Raw genomic sequence first — 13804 nt, forward strand, 5'->3', positions numbered from 1 at the left:
GTTTCGCATTATAACACGAAATTTACGCGTTAATTTGAGAAAGGTAAGCGTTAATTCGCGAAAGTTTCGTGCTATAACGCGAAAGTTACGCTTTCTAACGCAAAAAGGGGTGTGTTTTTTTTCAGCTACGAAAATGAGCTCAAATTTCCATGTTAATTTTAATGTTGATATAAAGTTAGACAGTGTTCGACTTTGTATCAATAGCAAATTTTTATTGTCCGACTCAGGATCAATTTGATTCATTACGTATTTCAAAACATGCAGAATAAAGAAAAATGCATTCTGCATTTTCAATGTTAAATTTATCATATACATGTATTTGTAATTAACACATTCAAATTAAATTCTTTTATACTTTTTGCCGAGTTTCACAAGTTTGATCGATCAAAATATTACCTAAGGAATCTTCGATTTTCCTGGTTTTCGGTACTTTAGACGGTCATGTAAAACTGACACCGTAATCGAAGATAGGGATACAACTCTTTAAGTTTAATCATTGTTTTATTAAGTCAATCACAGAGGAAGATGAATTTTTTTTGCATGAATATTGTTAAAATCAGCATCAAAGTTGTCCGACTTTAGATCGTGTCAGACTAGAGTGTCAGACCCCTAAATAATGAAAAATGCTTGTGCTTGCGAGGGACAAAATGGTTGTGTATGCTAATGATACAGCGATCGAAGAACGAGATTCTTCTATTGATTAGCGAGAAAAGAATTAATTAGCGAGGAGCGAAACGGTTGTGTTCTAGCGATCGAGGAACAAACGGTTGTTCATTAGCGAGAGTGAGGAACAATATGGTTGTATAGTTATAGCGAAGAACTAAATAGTCGTGTTAAATAGCGAGGGATAGAATGATTGTCTTAATTTGCGAAAAACAAAACGGTTGTGTCAACCCGCAAGGAGCGAAGTGGCTGTGTTATAGCGATCGAGAAACAAAGGGTTGTGTTTAGAAAGTGTGAGGAACGAAATAACCAAGTAATAAATGGATAGTGAGGAAAGAAATGGTTGTCAGTTAATTAGCGATGAAAGGAACGACTATGTTAATTAGCGAGGAACTATATAGCTGTGCTAATTAGCGAGGAACGATATAGCTGTGCTAATAAGCGAGGAGCGAAACGGTTGTGTTCCTTGTTTTATTGCGATCGAGGAACAAATGGTTGTTGATTGATTGATTGAATATTGTTTAACGTCCCTCTCGAGAGTCTTTCACTCATATGTAGACGTCACCATTGCCGGTGAAGGGCTACAAAATTTAGGCCTATGCTCGGCGCTTACGGCCTTTGAGTAGGGAGGGATCTTTATCGTGCCACACCTGCTGTGACACAGGACCTCGGTTTTTGCGGACCGCCCCATTTAGTCGTCTCTTACAAGCAAGGGGTACTGAGGGCCTATTCTAACCCGGATTCCCACGGGATCAAATGGTTGTGGCGGTTGTGTTAATGCTTAAACGAAATGACTGGCTGTGATAGAGAGAAAAGAAATGGTTGTGTTCATTAGCGAGGAAAGGAACGACTGTTAATTAGCGAGGAACGAACTGATCGCACTATAGAAACCGGGGAGGAATGAAATGGTTGTGCAAGCGATGAACGAAAAGTTAATCATATTCTGGAATGCAAGAATGGTGAAAGTATAAATTGATATCAAAAGAAAAAGAAAATTCAAAGGAATTTCTGAATTGATATCAATCACTTTCAGTTATCGAACAATTTCATTTTTAAAAAATCTTGAATAAGATTTCATGGGGTATGGTTTGTGTAGAATAATTTGTCAATGCAATCACCGATACCGAGTGCCAACATTCACAGTAATGCAGTCGTTGTAGATAAGGGACTGCCCATTTAAATCCCCCCAGTCTAACTGAAGAAGTGATAAATTGAACCCGAGCTTTTGACGACATAAAAAGGTCTAACTGAACAAAGGGCACAGTTAGGAACTGAATGTAGGTAAGTAAAGCTTTATCTATCTTTTGTTTATTTCTAATAACTACGAGAAAATCTAAAATCAATTATGTTAAACGACCCAGTTGTAAAAAGTGTATGACAAACAGATACTAGTGTATGAATTCTAAAATCGGTAGATTTTTCTGGGCCTCGAATCGCATTAATTTGTTCAAAAACATTGTGTCCAATCCTGTTTTCTTCATTAAAAAACAAATAGAAATAATCCTGGAGTAAGTAGATATATGTTTAAACTTCTACCCGTTTACAAGCCAAATCAGATTGTGATCCTTGATAAAATACAAGAACCCCGAAGGGTAGTCCTCTGTGATTGCTTTGATTATTTCTGATTGTTAGAGGAAAAGTGAAATTCAAAAGGTAAGTTGATAACACAGGAAGTGAAAGTTTTGTTTTTATCAAGAATAATATAAATAGTAATGCAGATATTATATATATTGATAACTAAGATATTTTCACATATATTTCACTATTCAATGGAATAAGACATATATATTTATAAAGATATAGTACTATTGAATTATTCATTGCACGAATTTTAATAATTCATTTCTCCCAAAGTGAAATCAATATGGTAGTATTAAGAAATAGGTTCGCCATTTACAATATTGCATCCACATTACAATAGCACGGATCAACAAGCTGCCTGTGTAGATTTGTTTGATCATGGTAATCGCCGTTGCACCTGGAAATGAAATTCTGAAATAATTGAGAAATTTAAGAGTCCACAGTGAATTGATTAAAATAAATGAGCTGAGTTCGTATTTACTTAGATCCAAGTCTTTTAGAACGTAATGATAAGTGGAAAAGTCGTTTGTTGAAAAGGCAGCTTTACTGATTAAATCCAAAAGCTTATAAAGGCACAGTGAACAAAAGATGATTTTCTAGAGAAAGAGCCCAGGCTTTAACACCCCGATAACAGAGCTATAATACACTAATACCGAAGAAAAAAACTCATTTGGAGAGAAACCAGATCGCCATGAAGGTTATGAATTTCGTTTATCTTAATGTAAGTCTGGCCTAAACATCATTTCCAATAAATGCTTCTTTTTAATTTCCTCGTTTCATATCAATATTGATACTCATTTTGGTGTTTCTTAAACCCACGAGTTCTTTTATTTCCAAAAGATATTTATTTCTTTTCCAGGCGTGTCTCTTGAACTAAATGTAGATCCATTTCAACATGCAGACGTGAATGTTGAGTCATGGCAGGTACTATTCCGTCCACTAGTGGACCTTATGTCCTCTCCAACCCCACTGACCAGCTACGCATCGGTATACCAAAGACACCTTCGAGGAACCGATATATAACCGTTGCCAAGACACATGTGCCAGTATTTAGTTACTCGGAAAAGCATAAACGCATTTTTTCACGTCTTCCTATAGAGAAAGAAGATTTCCCATCTCTTCCCCACAGAATGTCTACCATTCCAGAGGTGAAGAAATCTCAATTGAAGCCCAGTGGTCTAAGGAAACCGGGAGTTCTGCGCATGCATACATTTTCCGAATTCAGTTCAAAGGGAGAACACACGGACTTCAGTGGATTGCAAATAAGTAAACCATTAGAATTAAACGAGAGTTCTGATGGAGAATCTCCTAAACGATCAGGAAATGGGTCAAGAAAGCAGGAGTATTTCGTTTCTAAAATACAAATTCAGGAGAGGGAGCCCACGTTGTTGTCTCTGGACGGAATGTCTTCAAATTTGGCGTCCAGAGGCAAAGAGATTTTGAGTGTTGAAACGGCCGTGAAACAAGCCATTAAAAGGTACATGTGTACCATTGATAGACAGCCTAGAATACAATACAGACACAACAATAACTGTGGTAGTGAGCAGCACTGTGACAAAGAAATTGTACCCGCGAACGAGGTAGTGGTATCAAAACCTGATTCAAATACACATAAAAACGGATCGCGACATTCCTCTAAAAAGGAAAGTTCCAAAAACAATAATCAATACGTTAAGTTCGTCAAACCTATTCTGTCAAAGATTATCGCCAATACGCCAGCTTGTATGTTTAAACTTTTTGGTCCCATTCTTCTGAGCGCCCCGCATGGGATCAAACTTTGGCGCGGTGGAACGGAGGGACGCAGACGACGTATTCACTATCGCGAGATCCACGTCACGGAAATCTTATTGAGGGTGGCAAATGAAATAAATAGAATTGCTGGAATCCCGCCGAGTTTCATCATATGGGACAGACGGGTGGCAATGCCAGCGGATTTCAAGAATTTGGATCCGAACTACCTCACTGAAAAACAATTTCCACAATCGCCATTCCACGAGGCGTTGGAATATTTCAAACAATTTGGTCGGGATAACAAAATACCAATACTTCACATCGACATGCACGGAAAGAAAAATCGCAAGACAAATATGGATATTGATGTGGGCTTTAAGGCTATGGAAACTCATTGGAAAGACCAAAGTTTTGTAAGGTGGCTGAAATCTGAAACTGAATGCGCGTTCACGAACATGGTCAGTGACCCAAAGTACACCTATGAGAAAAATAATATGAGATTCACAGTCAATGTCAATCCTTCTCTCTGCGGGGACTGGGGAGGAGATTTGTACACTATGACCTGTCAATCCGTTGTCATGGGAACTCCTGCATTCCAACTAGAAATACCACGTGCTATTCGAAATCGGCTAGTAGTTGACGATGAACTAGTCACCAAACTCGCTCAAAGTATAGTTGACATATATTCTACTTGCCTGAACAACAATAGCTCTCTCCATATCAAGATACCAAAGAGAGAACAAGTATCATATTCAGAACTCATTGAAAAAACACTATGTGATCACCTGAAAATTGAAAAAACCATTCAGGAGAAACAGATTTGATTAATAGAATACAAATATACAATGGATGACCAAATTACTTAAGATGATACCTCAGGAAAAACACAAACCAAATAGTTTATAAATTTAAAAAATTCAATTTAAATGTACATTATATGTATTTGACAACTTTTTTATATGAAGGATACTTCAATTTTTCCTTGCTTGTGGTATACAAATGAAATCCCCCAAGATTAATCATAGTTGTGTCTTTATTTCACCATGTAAGTAATTTTGGGGATTGAACTGATTTCAATATCGTTTAAACAACATGTTTTCATTTTGGGTGTACCAACATTTAATCTCATTTCAATCCCTCTATTTGACGTATTAAGCACTACGGTTGGGATACAAAAGCCCATTAATGAAAGCTTTACAATACTGTAAAAGATATCCCTCATTTAAATATTTTTCTTTGTATATTTGAAACATTGCAATAATGTAAAAGATATCCCTCATTTTAATATTTCTCTTTGTATATTCACTAAAACTGTGAAGAAGTTACACAGCATAACCACAATGGATACAATGTGTCATTCAATATTCTTCATAATCACTCCTCAAAACTATTCCATCTTTTTTAAAATTGAAAAATACTGCCAAATTATGTATACCTCTTTTTTGTCAATTGTGAGGAAAAAAATTAAGAGAAAATTAAAACTTGCAACCATGTAATGCCATTTAACTTCTTTCCAAGTCTTAAATGTATACAAATATATCATACAACACCCATTAAATTTTACAACCACTGAAAAATGTTACAGACAGTTTATTGCACTGAAAATTACCTTAATAACAAATACTTTAATAGAGGAAAAACTTTAATGTGTAGATTTATTTACCATGTACAATTTTACCAGGTAGGAAAAAACCTGTCTCAGACCATTACAGTGTTATAAATGTACAAGTTAATGGACTGCTTCCTTAACAAAACCAAATATCTCACTATTATAATATTATTGCTACTTACTACAGAAAATGCTTTCTGCTGCAGTAGACCATGATGCAATGTAGTATAGGTATTTCTAATGCATTTAAATGCCTTCAAAGTTTTGTTTTGTGTATGAAAAATAAAGGTTTAAAATTCCTTTGTAACATACATTAGATAAAAAAAAACAACAACTTTGATTACTGTGTAGTAATTTTGAAACTTAACTGGTATTTTCATAATACAGCCTAACTGAGTTTATAAGACTTTTCTAAAACCTGGGGTTTAATACACCAACAGAAATGAATTTTTGTGATTAACTGCATAACATAATATATCACCGAAACTTAGTATTAAAAATCAGATCACGTGACCTTTCTAAAATGTATAAAGTCACAGGAAACACATTCCAATACACAATAAATTTCATATTTCCTGTCATGAATATTGTAAAATACATAGAGAAAAATACATGGCAAAATTTGTTTCCAACCCATATCGACCCTCAACAATATCAACCCTCAGGCCTACACCTTAACGTTGATAATAAAGTCTAGCATACCCCCATTTAGTTGCATCCATTTTCAAAAAAATACACGATTTACATGAATTTCATTGTGTTTAACAAGTACTAAATTGCAGTGTACTGTTCTTCCAACAAAGTTCCACGTACACCTGGAATTCCCTATTCATTATGGTTGACCTAGTTTACAAACTGTGACTTGATGATATCTTTGAAATTTCATTTCAATGCTTTGACTTTCACTGATAGTCGAGAATTGTACTACAATGTAATTAGTAACACCTTAGTGCACAGGAATTTAGTAGACACCTGTTCAGTAGACATTGCATTGGCTTTTTATTTACAAATACGATGGTCATGCACCTATGCAATGGTCACAGTAGATCTATTCTTTTCATTGAGGAAAAAAAAACACATTTCTTCATGCATTTGGATTGATATCTTACAAAATGTGTGAGGTGAGGATGACTTGCCAGAAGACATTTCTTTTTACATTTCCAGAGTTTTTATCTTCATTATCATTATATGAATGGAAATGATTGCTATTTCCTCATGAATCTGAACAATGTGCGCATGAATCTAGATGAATAATTAGTACAACAAAATATAGCATGACTGCAATGCTTCACGCCCACATATTTCATGAAGCAGATTAACGATTCATAAAAAGTATGCCGATGTGAAGCATTGCAGTTCATATCCTCATGTATTTTCAAAAAGAAAGTTTATTTCTCATATTTACATTCTACTTTCATTTCTGTCAGAATTCCCAGCTGTAAAAATAGATGTACACATATACTATATTTATCAAGATTAAAAAATATTGAAGATATAAATATCAAATGTAGCATCTGTTAAAGAGTTTTTCAAATGAATACCACGAATAATCCTTGACACATCCTCTTTGTGGTTATTCAGTTAGGATTTTCCTTTTTAAAGTAATGTAAAAATTGTTCAGCTCTTTCTGTGGACCAACCCTGGACCGATAAAGGCCCTTTGACTGCCTTTAGATAGTCCTGTAAATATTTGACGCCAATCTGTCTCTCATCCAGGTCTGAGGAAGGAAGAAGAGGGTGATTCTTTTTTAACTGAGAATACCAATAACACATCTCACCAGCATACATCATGGCCAGTAAATGTGTGTCACTGTATATACCTGAAGCAAAAATAGTCATATTTTATTATCTCTGTTCAGATATCAAGTGAAGTGCTAAATATAAATCAAAGGGAAAATGAGAACAATAAAACTTGCAGGTTAAATCTGTCATAAATATGAAGAGGTTGTTGTAAATCATTGAATACTGATTTAAACATTTACAGACCATATATCAAAATCAATTTTTAAACATATATCAAGAGATTTCAAATACAAATGGAATATATGTTAAACAAATCCAAGAGAAAATAAATTAAAAGTCAGAGGTTGAAGCCTGTAAGAGTTATATCCCTTTTGAACACAGTCAGCCAGAAGATATTCAAATGAATGTTATGCACAAAAAATCTATGTCCTTTAAAAGACTGAATGGTTGTAATTGATGTTATGCATGCTATGTAGTAATGACAGTTGGTAATGATACATGTATTGTCAAGAATTTGTTTATCATTATTTTGTACCAAGGTGATGATGTGAATAAATAATTACATAAAGAAAACAGTTAAAACTCTTTCAGGACTCAAATATATGGTATATAGATTGACAGTCCAACACCTTAATACATTGAGCTAATGAGACAAGTGAAGAATTTCAAAAGAACAAAGAAATACTGTTTTGAGTCTATTTAAGTATCAATAGTGTACCATATACTTCTGTTAGAATATGAAGCCATATTGGTCCTACTGTTCAGCTATTGTGATTTTTATTCAATTTTTTTCAATGAAAACTTTTGACCGCATATTGTGGCACCAAACATAGCCCCAAAGGGTCATGACACAACAATGATACAAGGTCACAAGATCAAAATCCAAGGTCAAGGTTACAAGGTCAAAACATTTGGTACCAAAGCAAAGGTCTTGTCACAAGGAATGCATACATGAAATAGAAAAGATGTATCACTTGATCACCATTTAAAGTTATGAGCAATGTTAAAGTTTTGAAATTGGGTCAAACCTAAAGGTCAAAGTCATAAGGTCAAACATCATGTCATCAAATGAAATTTCTTGCCATAAAGAATCTTTAAAATTAGGAAAGCCATACCTAAGATAGTTCAGAAGATATTACCTAAATTAGGTTTCCTTAAAAGTAGATCAAACTCCAAGGACAATGTCACACAGATAAAAACTATGGAACCGAAAGAAAGATTTTTCTGTCACAAGGAATGCACATATGAAATGTGAAAGCCCTATCACTCACCATTCAAAAGTTATGAGCAAGATTCAAGTTTCAGATGGACAAACAGGACAAGAACAATATGCTCCCCCCCCACCACCACCACAGACTTTAGTAACAGGAGCATATAAAAAACCTCAGGAATGTTTGCAATTTTACATGATTTAGTATAGTCCTGCCATCTTGAAAAAAAAAAATGTTTTAATTTATTTTCTGTATATTCCCATATAAAACTTAAAGCTATGAGGAATCATGGCCCTGCTGTTATTCAAAAGATTTTTTAAAGATTTTTTCTATATATTCCTAAGTGAAACTTTGACCCCCTATCATGGCCCAACCCTACCCTTAAGGACCACAATTTAGACAAACTTTAATCTGAACTACCTGGGTTTGCTTGCACATTAATATGAATATTCATTATTATTAAAGATTTTTCCTAATAAATATTGCATTGTAAAACTTTGATCCCCTACTGTGGCCCCACCCTACCCCCGGGGGAGGGGGGCACAATTTGAACAAACTTGAAACTGCATTACTTGGAGATGCTTGCATATCAATATGACTCACATGATGGCCCTGTTGTTCTTGAGAAGATTTTTAAAGATTTTTCCTATATATCCATTTTTGATCCCCCCTATTGTGGCCTCACCCTATTCCCGGGAACCATGATTTAAACAAACTGGAATCTACACTATGTAAGGAAGCTTTCATGTAAATTTCAATTTTCTGGCCCAGTGTTTCTTAAGAAGATTTTTAAATGACCCACACTATTTTTGCCTTTTCTTGATTTCTCGCCTGCAGAGAGAGCATGACCCTCCATTTGAATAAACTTGAATCCCCTTTACCCAAGGATGATTTGTTCCAATTTTGATTGAAAATGGCCCATAGTTCTTAAGAAGAAGATTTTTTAAAAATGCCACAATTTTTTTTTTTACTAATTACTAATTCTTAATTATTTCCACTTAAAAAATGGTGTGGTAGTTCATTTGAACATGCTTGAATCCTCTTTAACCAAGCATGCGTTTTGGCAAGTTTGGCTGAAATTAGCCCTGTGGTTCTGGAGAAGTTAAAAAATGTGAAAAGTTTACAGATGGACGGACACCGGGCTAAAAATGATCAGAAATTCAGCTTAGGAAAACTTGTGATGTAGATGTGTTATTCTTCCTTAAAGCTATGCCTATATGTCAAATTTCAGTTAATAACATTGAGTACTCTATATACCCAGACTAAGTGTTATTCCTCCTTAAGTTAAAGGTATACCTATATGTCAAATTTCAGTTAATAACATTGAGTACTCTATATACCCAGACTAAGTGTTATTCCTCCTTACTGGTACATATGTAGTAACTAGAACTGTCCTAATGGGACTAATACCCACTGCAGGGCACAATGAATGGTGGGAAATAGTGAATTTGTGCTCATTGAAGAGCGAACACATCCTTTTGAAATGAGGAGGAACTTTGTTTTCTTGAGAGCAATTAATATAAATGCAAGTCTATATATTCTGCAGTAACGTGTTACTCCGAGTGTTTATGGTATGCTTAATGTAACTTCATGGATAACTATTCAACATAAGTGAGCCAATGAATGACACATCTTGTCATTAAGGTAGTACTCTACATCGTCATAATGGCTGACTTCCTTTAAAAACATGGATGAAAAAATCGATATCAGCAATATTTGACAATTCCTTTTCCATTTAAATACCTAGCCGAGTAGCTCAGTAGGTTAGAATACCGACTGCTGAACTGTAGGTTGCAGGTTCGAGTCCAGCAGGGGTTTTAAATTTTTTCAGATTACCTTCTACTAAAACTGTATTTTTTGACAAAATAAAGTAAATTTGAAAATTTTCAACTTCAAAATATTGTTGTACATATCTTCCACTTTTCATCTACATCAAATTTCTCTGGCGTAGCATACCTCCTTAACAAAATCACATCCAGATGGGCAGACAGACAGACAAATAGACTGATGATTTCCTTATACCCTCTCCTTAACTTAATTATGCATTTAGTCTGCATGAGAGATCAGATCATTACAAAATCTAAAAGAAAATGACTTAAGTCCATACAGTTGAAAAAACACCGGTAAAATGAAAATATACAGAACTTCCTTGAATGTTAAGGAATCTCAATAAAAATGACAGGTGCACAACTTCATTATACATGTATATCTATATATATATATTTACATATATTTTCTCCCTTCCTGTTACATACACAAAGTTTGCATTAAATCTGTTAATTGGTTTTTAAGATATACTCTGGACAATGACAACACTCTCTCAAAATGGAAAAAATATCCATAACTTCCTTGAATGTTAAAATACTCTCAATCAAAATAGCAGATGCACAACTTCATTATTCATATAAGATATTCATAAAGTTTTAATCAGATTTGTTCATCAGTGTTAACGATATACATAATGTCTATAGACGGACAGACAATACCCCCCTAAACTTTGTTTCCAGGGGGTATGATAATGTATGTATTGTGTGCGCCACCTTCACACATACTAATAGTCAGAAAAAATACAATAGCATCGGTAAGTTTTGACACCTTGTTCATCTTTCATATATAGTACACATCCAAGAATCGGTGGAACAATAGCATGCAGTATGTTAATAAGACAGTCATATGGTTAGAACTTGGCTCATTTCAGAAAATCTATGTCAAAAACAGGGTCATATTTTAAAATTATTTTCATTTATATCTCTACAGTGATAATTGTTTGTAAGTATAAATGAACAACATATACTCTATCCCTCCTGCCAGCTAGAGGCTCAGTGGCAATACTTCTACTTGTGTATGTATCTATGTACAAACTTGTATGTACTTTTTTTCATTACATTTCATTTATCTATCAATCTAATTACAAATAGATCCTTTGATCCGTAGGTGTATGTGTAGCAATAGCAGATGAGCAGATCAAAGGATCTAATTTTGATTAGATTGTTTATCTATTTTTATCATTGCAGGACCTCTAGCATCCATTGTAAATATTCTTTGTCCTGAAACTACTTCCCTGGTAACAGTATACAGTTATTGACTGGGTTTGAAGACAACAGCTGTTTTGTTTCACCCGAGGACGGATCTGTTGCCTGAAGCCATTTGAGGGTCAAACAAAATAGCTGTTGTCCAAGGACACAGTCTATAACTGTTTTATTATACACTTTCTTTCTTTTTATGTTTTTTTTTTCTTTTTCTAAACCCACATGGTTAGTTGACTTTGAACTTTCAACAGGACAGTGTGATTAATGTGTACATTTGTCACGGTGTCCTTTAGTTTAAAAGAAAACACACCCAATATCCTAATATTAATAATCATATTTTCCATGTTTCTGTCCTGCTTTTCATCTAATAAATTCTGTGTTTCATTATCAGTTAAATCAGTGAACTTCGCCATTACATAAGAAAGCAACAGACTATGAATCACGTGACTTGCATAGCCAATAGAAATTGGACAGACTATTGCCCAGTCAACAGTTCATCAACTGTTGACCGGTCAAAAGTCCACAAGTATGAGAGTTGGTTTAACAGTTGAAATGTTGGTTCTAAATTGTATTAGTTTAAGGAAGTTAGCTCCTGAGCTTTTGAGTACAACTGCGCAGGATGATACAACTAGGTATTTGCTGGTTCAATACTGATCCCATTGGTGCAAATACATTACGCATCTATTGCTGAACCCTATCCAGTTAAAAAAAATGTGTCAATTCAAATTTTGAAAGGGTTTGACAGGGACTACATTTTGTGGCGGAAGGATTCACTAATCAAAAAGTTCCAATTCTGCATGATATTAGAGTTTCTGTTTCATCCAATGTATCGTCTATTTTTATACTCCTATACGTGCATTTCAGTTTTATGATTTATGATACAGGTAGTTGAGACTTGGAACTAGTTCAAATGTTGTAATCTATTAACTTGGTTGATATATTTTTCCAAAGAGAACACCGATTCTTAAAAAAGTTTTAATAAATTTACTCGAAATTTTGTATAAAAATTCAGTATTTTCGCCAATGATTCAAAAATTTGATCTGCAACCCCCACTTTTTAAAGTTGCATTTTAAATTGGAAGACCGGGATTTGAAAATTATGTAAAATTTTGGAACTCTCAATTTTGATATCATGAAGTTTTTCGTATATCAAGTGCAAAAAGGTCATTATTTATTTCCTTCGCTAATATTAATTTCTTTTTTCATCTGTAGTGTTAGAGGACATGATTATGATAAGATAAGTTTATTCCAATTTTGGGCCCAGAGGGCATAACAGTAAGACATTTTATAAAGAAGGAAATTCAAAAAAGAAAGAAAGTTTACAACATTAACTACAGGTTATCTATTTTATGTAATGATTGATTTGTGTTGCTTATGTTGTGTTGACACTAACAGAAAAGTCAAGTTTAATTGAATAAATTTTAAGTGCAAAAGGGTCATGTTTAGAACACTATAGCTCAATAACAAGCGTTGCGACCCCAGTTTTTCTTTTTAATTTCCTAATTCTCCTTCAATGCAAAAATCAAAATACACTTCCCAAAAAAGTGACATTACTCCAAATGTCCAAATGTCAGGTGTAGGAAAAAAATTAAGGTATATATAACAAATTGCTTTATGAAACTTCTGACTTCTTTCACTTCTATTTGAGTCTCACTTATTCGTGGGAAAAAAAATATTGAAAATCTTGTATACTCAGTCTGATTTGAATTGGATTAAATAGATGTGGCATTCAGCATTTCTACAGGATATCAGGATTCAGCAAATTAAATGATTACAGCTATTTAACATCAATGAAAAATTCAAGTACCAATATATTGATATAATACTGATATATCTGTGAAGATTTTACTTACGAATCCTTCCAAACAAAATTCAGTTGGAACAAACTCATTGCAAAATGGCATTTGGATGAGGTATACAAGGAGTGTAGGGACATTAACAGAGTCTCTTACTATAGAGAAAGTACTCTATATAACAAGACTAAGGGGCGAGATCAAAAGATCAATGTCGGATAAAAATCTAAATTCAAATAGTTAGGGGGAGAGGGGATAAAAACTCCCATAAGTTTCTGTCATCTCACATCGATTACACCTTAGTGGAAAAGGACAAGTTTTTTTCCAGACATTGAACTTGTGATCTCACCCCTAAGTGTTTTTCCTTCTTAAAGATATACAAGTACCTATATGTCAGATTTTGATGACTAACACAGAATATTTTATAGGGCCAGACTAAGAGTTA

General features: G+C 34.1%; 2 protein-coding genes across 6 annotated transcripts in view; one reads left to right on the forward strand and one right to left on the reverse strand.

The window, feature by feature from the left end:
- Window positions 1–1722: 1722 nt before the first annotated feature.
- On the forward strand, window positions 1723–4994 carry LOC125668437 (uncharacterized). 3 transcript variants are annotated; one of them, XM_048902605.2, is made up of 2 exons: window positions 1723–1944; window positions 3104–4994. In XM_048902605.2, the coding sequence occupies exon 2, from the start codon at window positions 3162–3164 to the stop codon at window positions 4797–4799; it is 1638 nt and encodes a 545-aa protein (XP_048758562.1). In that variant the 5' UTR covers window positions 1723–1944; window positions 3104–3161; the 3' UTR covers window positions 4800–4994. The 3 variants fall into 3 exon arrangements, with proteins under 3 accessions (XP_048758562.1, XP_056018038.1, XP_048758564.1); XM_056162063.1 differs by lacking the exon at window positions 1723–1944 and adding an exon at window positions 2019–2316; XM_048902607.2 differs by lacking the exon at window positions 1723–1944 and adding an exon at window positions 2876–2965.
- Window positions 4995–5551: 557 nt separating this feature from the next.
- LOC125668445 (RAB7A-interacting MON1-CCZ1 complex subunit 1-like) overlaps window positions 5552–13804 on the reverse strand; it is a 35391-nt gene continuing 27138 nt past the window's right edge. For all 3 annotated transcript variants that reach the window (XM_048902614.2, XM_056162066.1, XM_048902615.2), the window contains one exon: window positions 5552–7403. In XM_048902614.2, coding sequence (XP_048758571.2) covers window positions 7162–7403 — 242 coding nt within the window. In that variant the 3' untranslated portion in view covers window positions 5552–7161. The remainder of the gene's footprint in view (window positions 7404–13804) is intronic.

This window comes from Ostrea edulis, chromosome 4, assembly GCF_947568905.1.
Source record: "Ostrea edulis chromosome 4, xbOstEdul1.1, whole genome shotgun sequence".
In the NCBI taxonomy this organism is placed as follows: Eukaryota; Metazoa; Mollusca; class Bivalvia; order Ostreida; family Ostreidae; genus Ostrea; species Ostrea edulis.

Excerpts from the sequence above, each read along its gene's own strand:
- LOC125668437 (XM_048902605.2), top strand. The coding sequence starts at position 3,162 with ATGGCAGGTACTATTCCGTCCACTAGTGGACCTTATGTCCTCTCCAAC.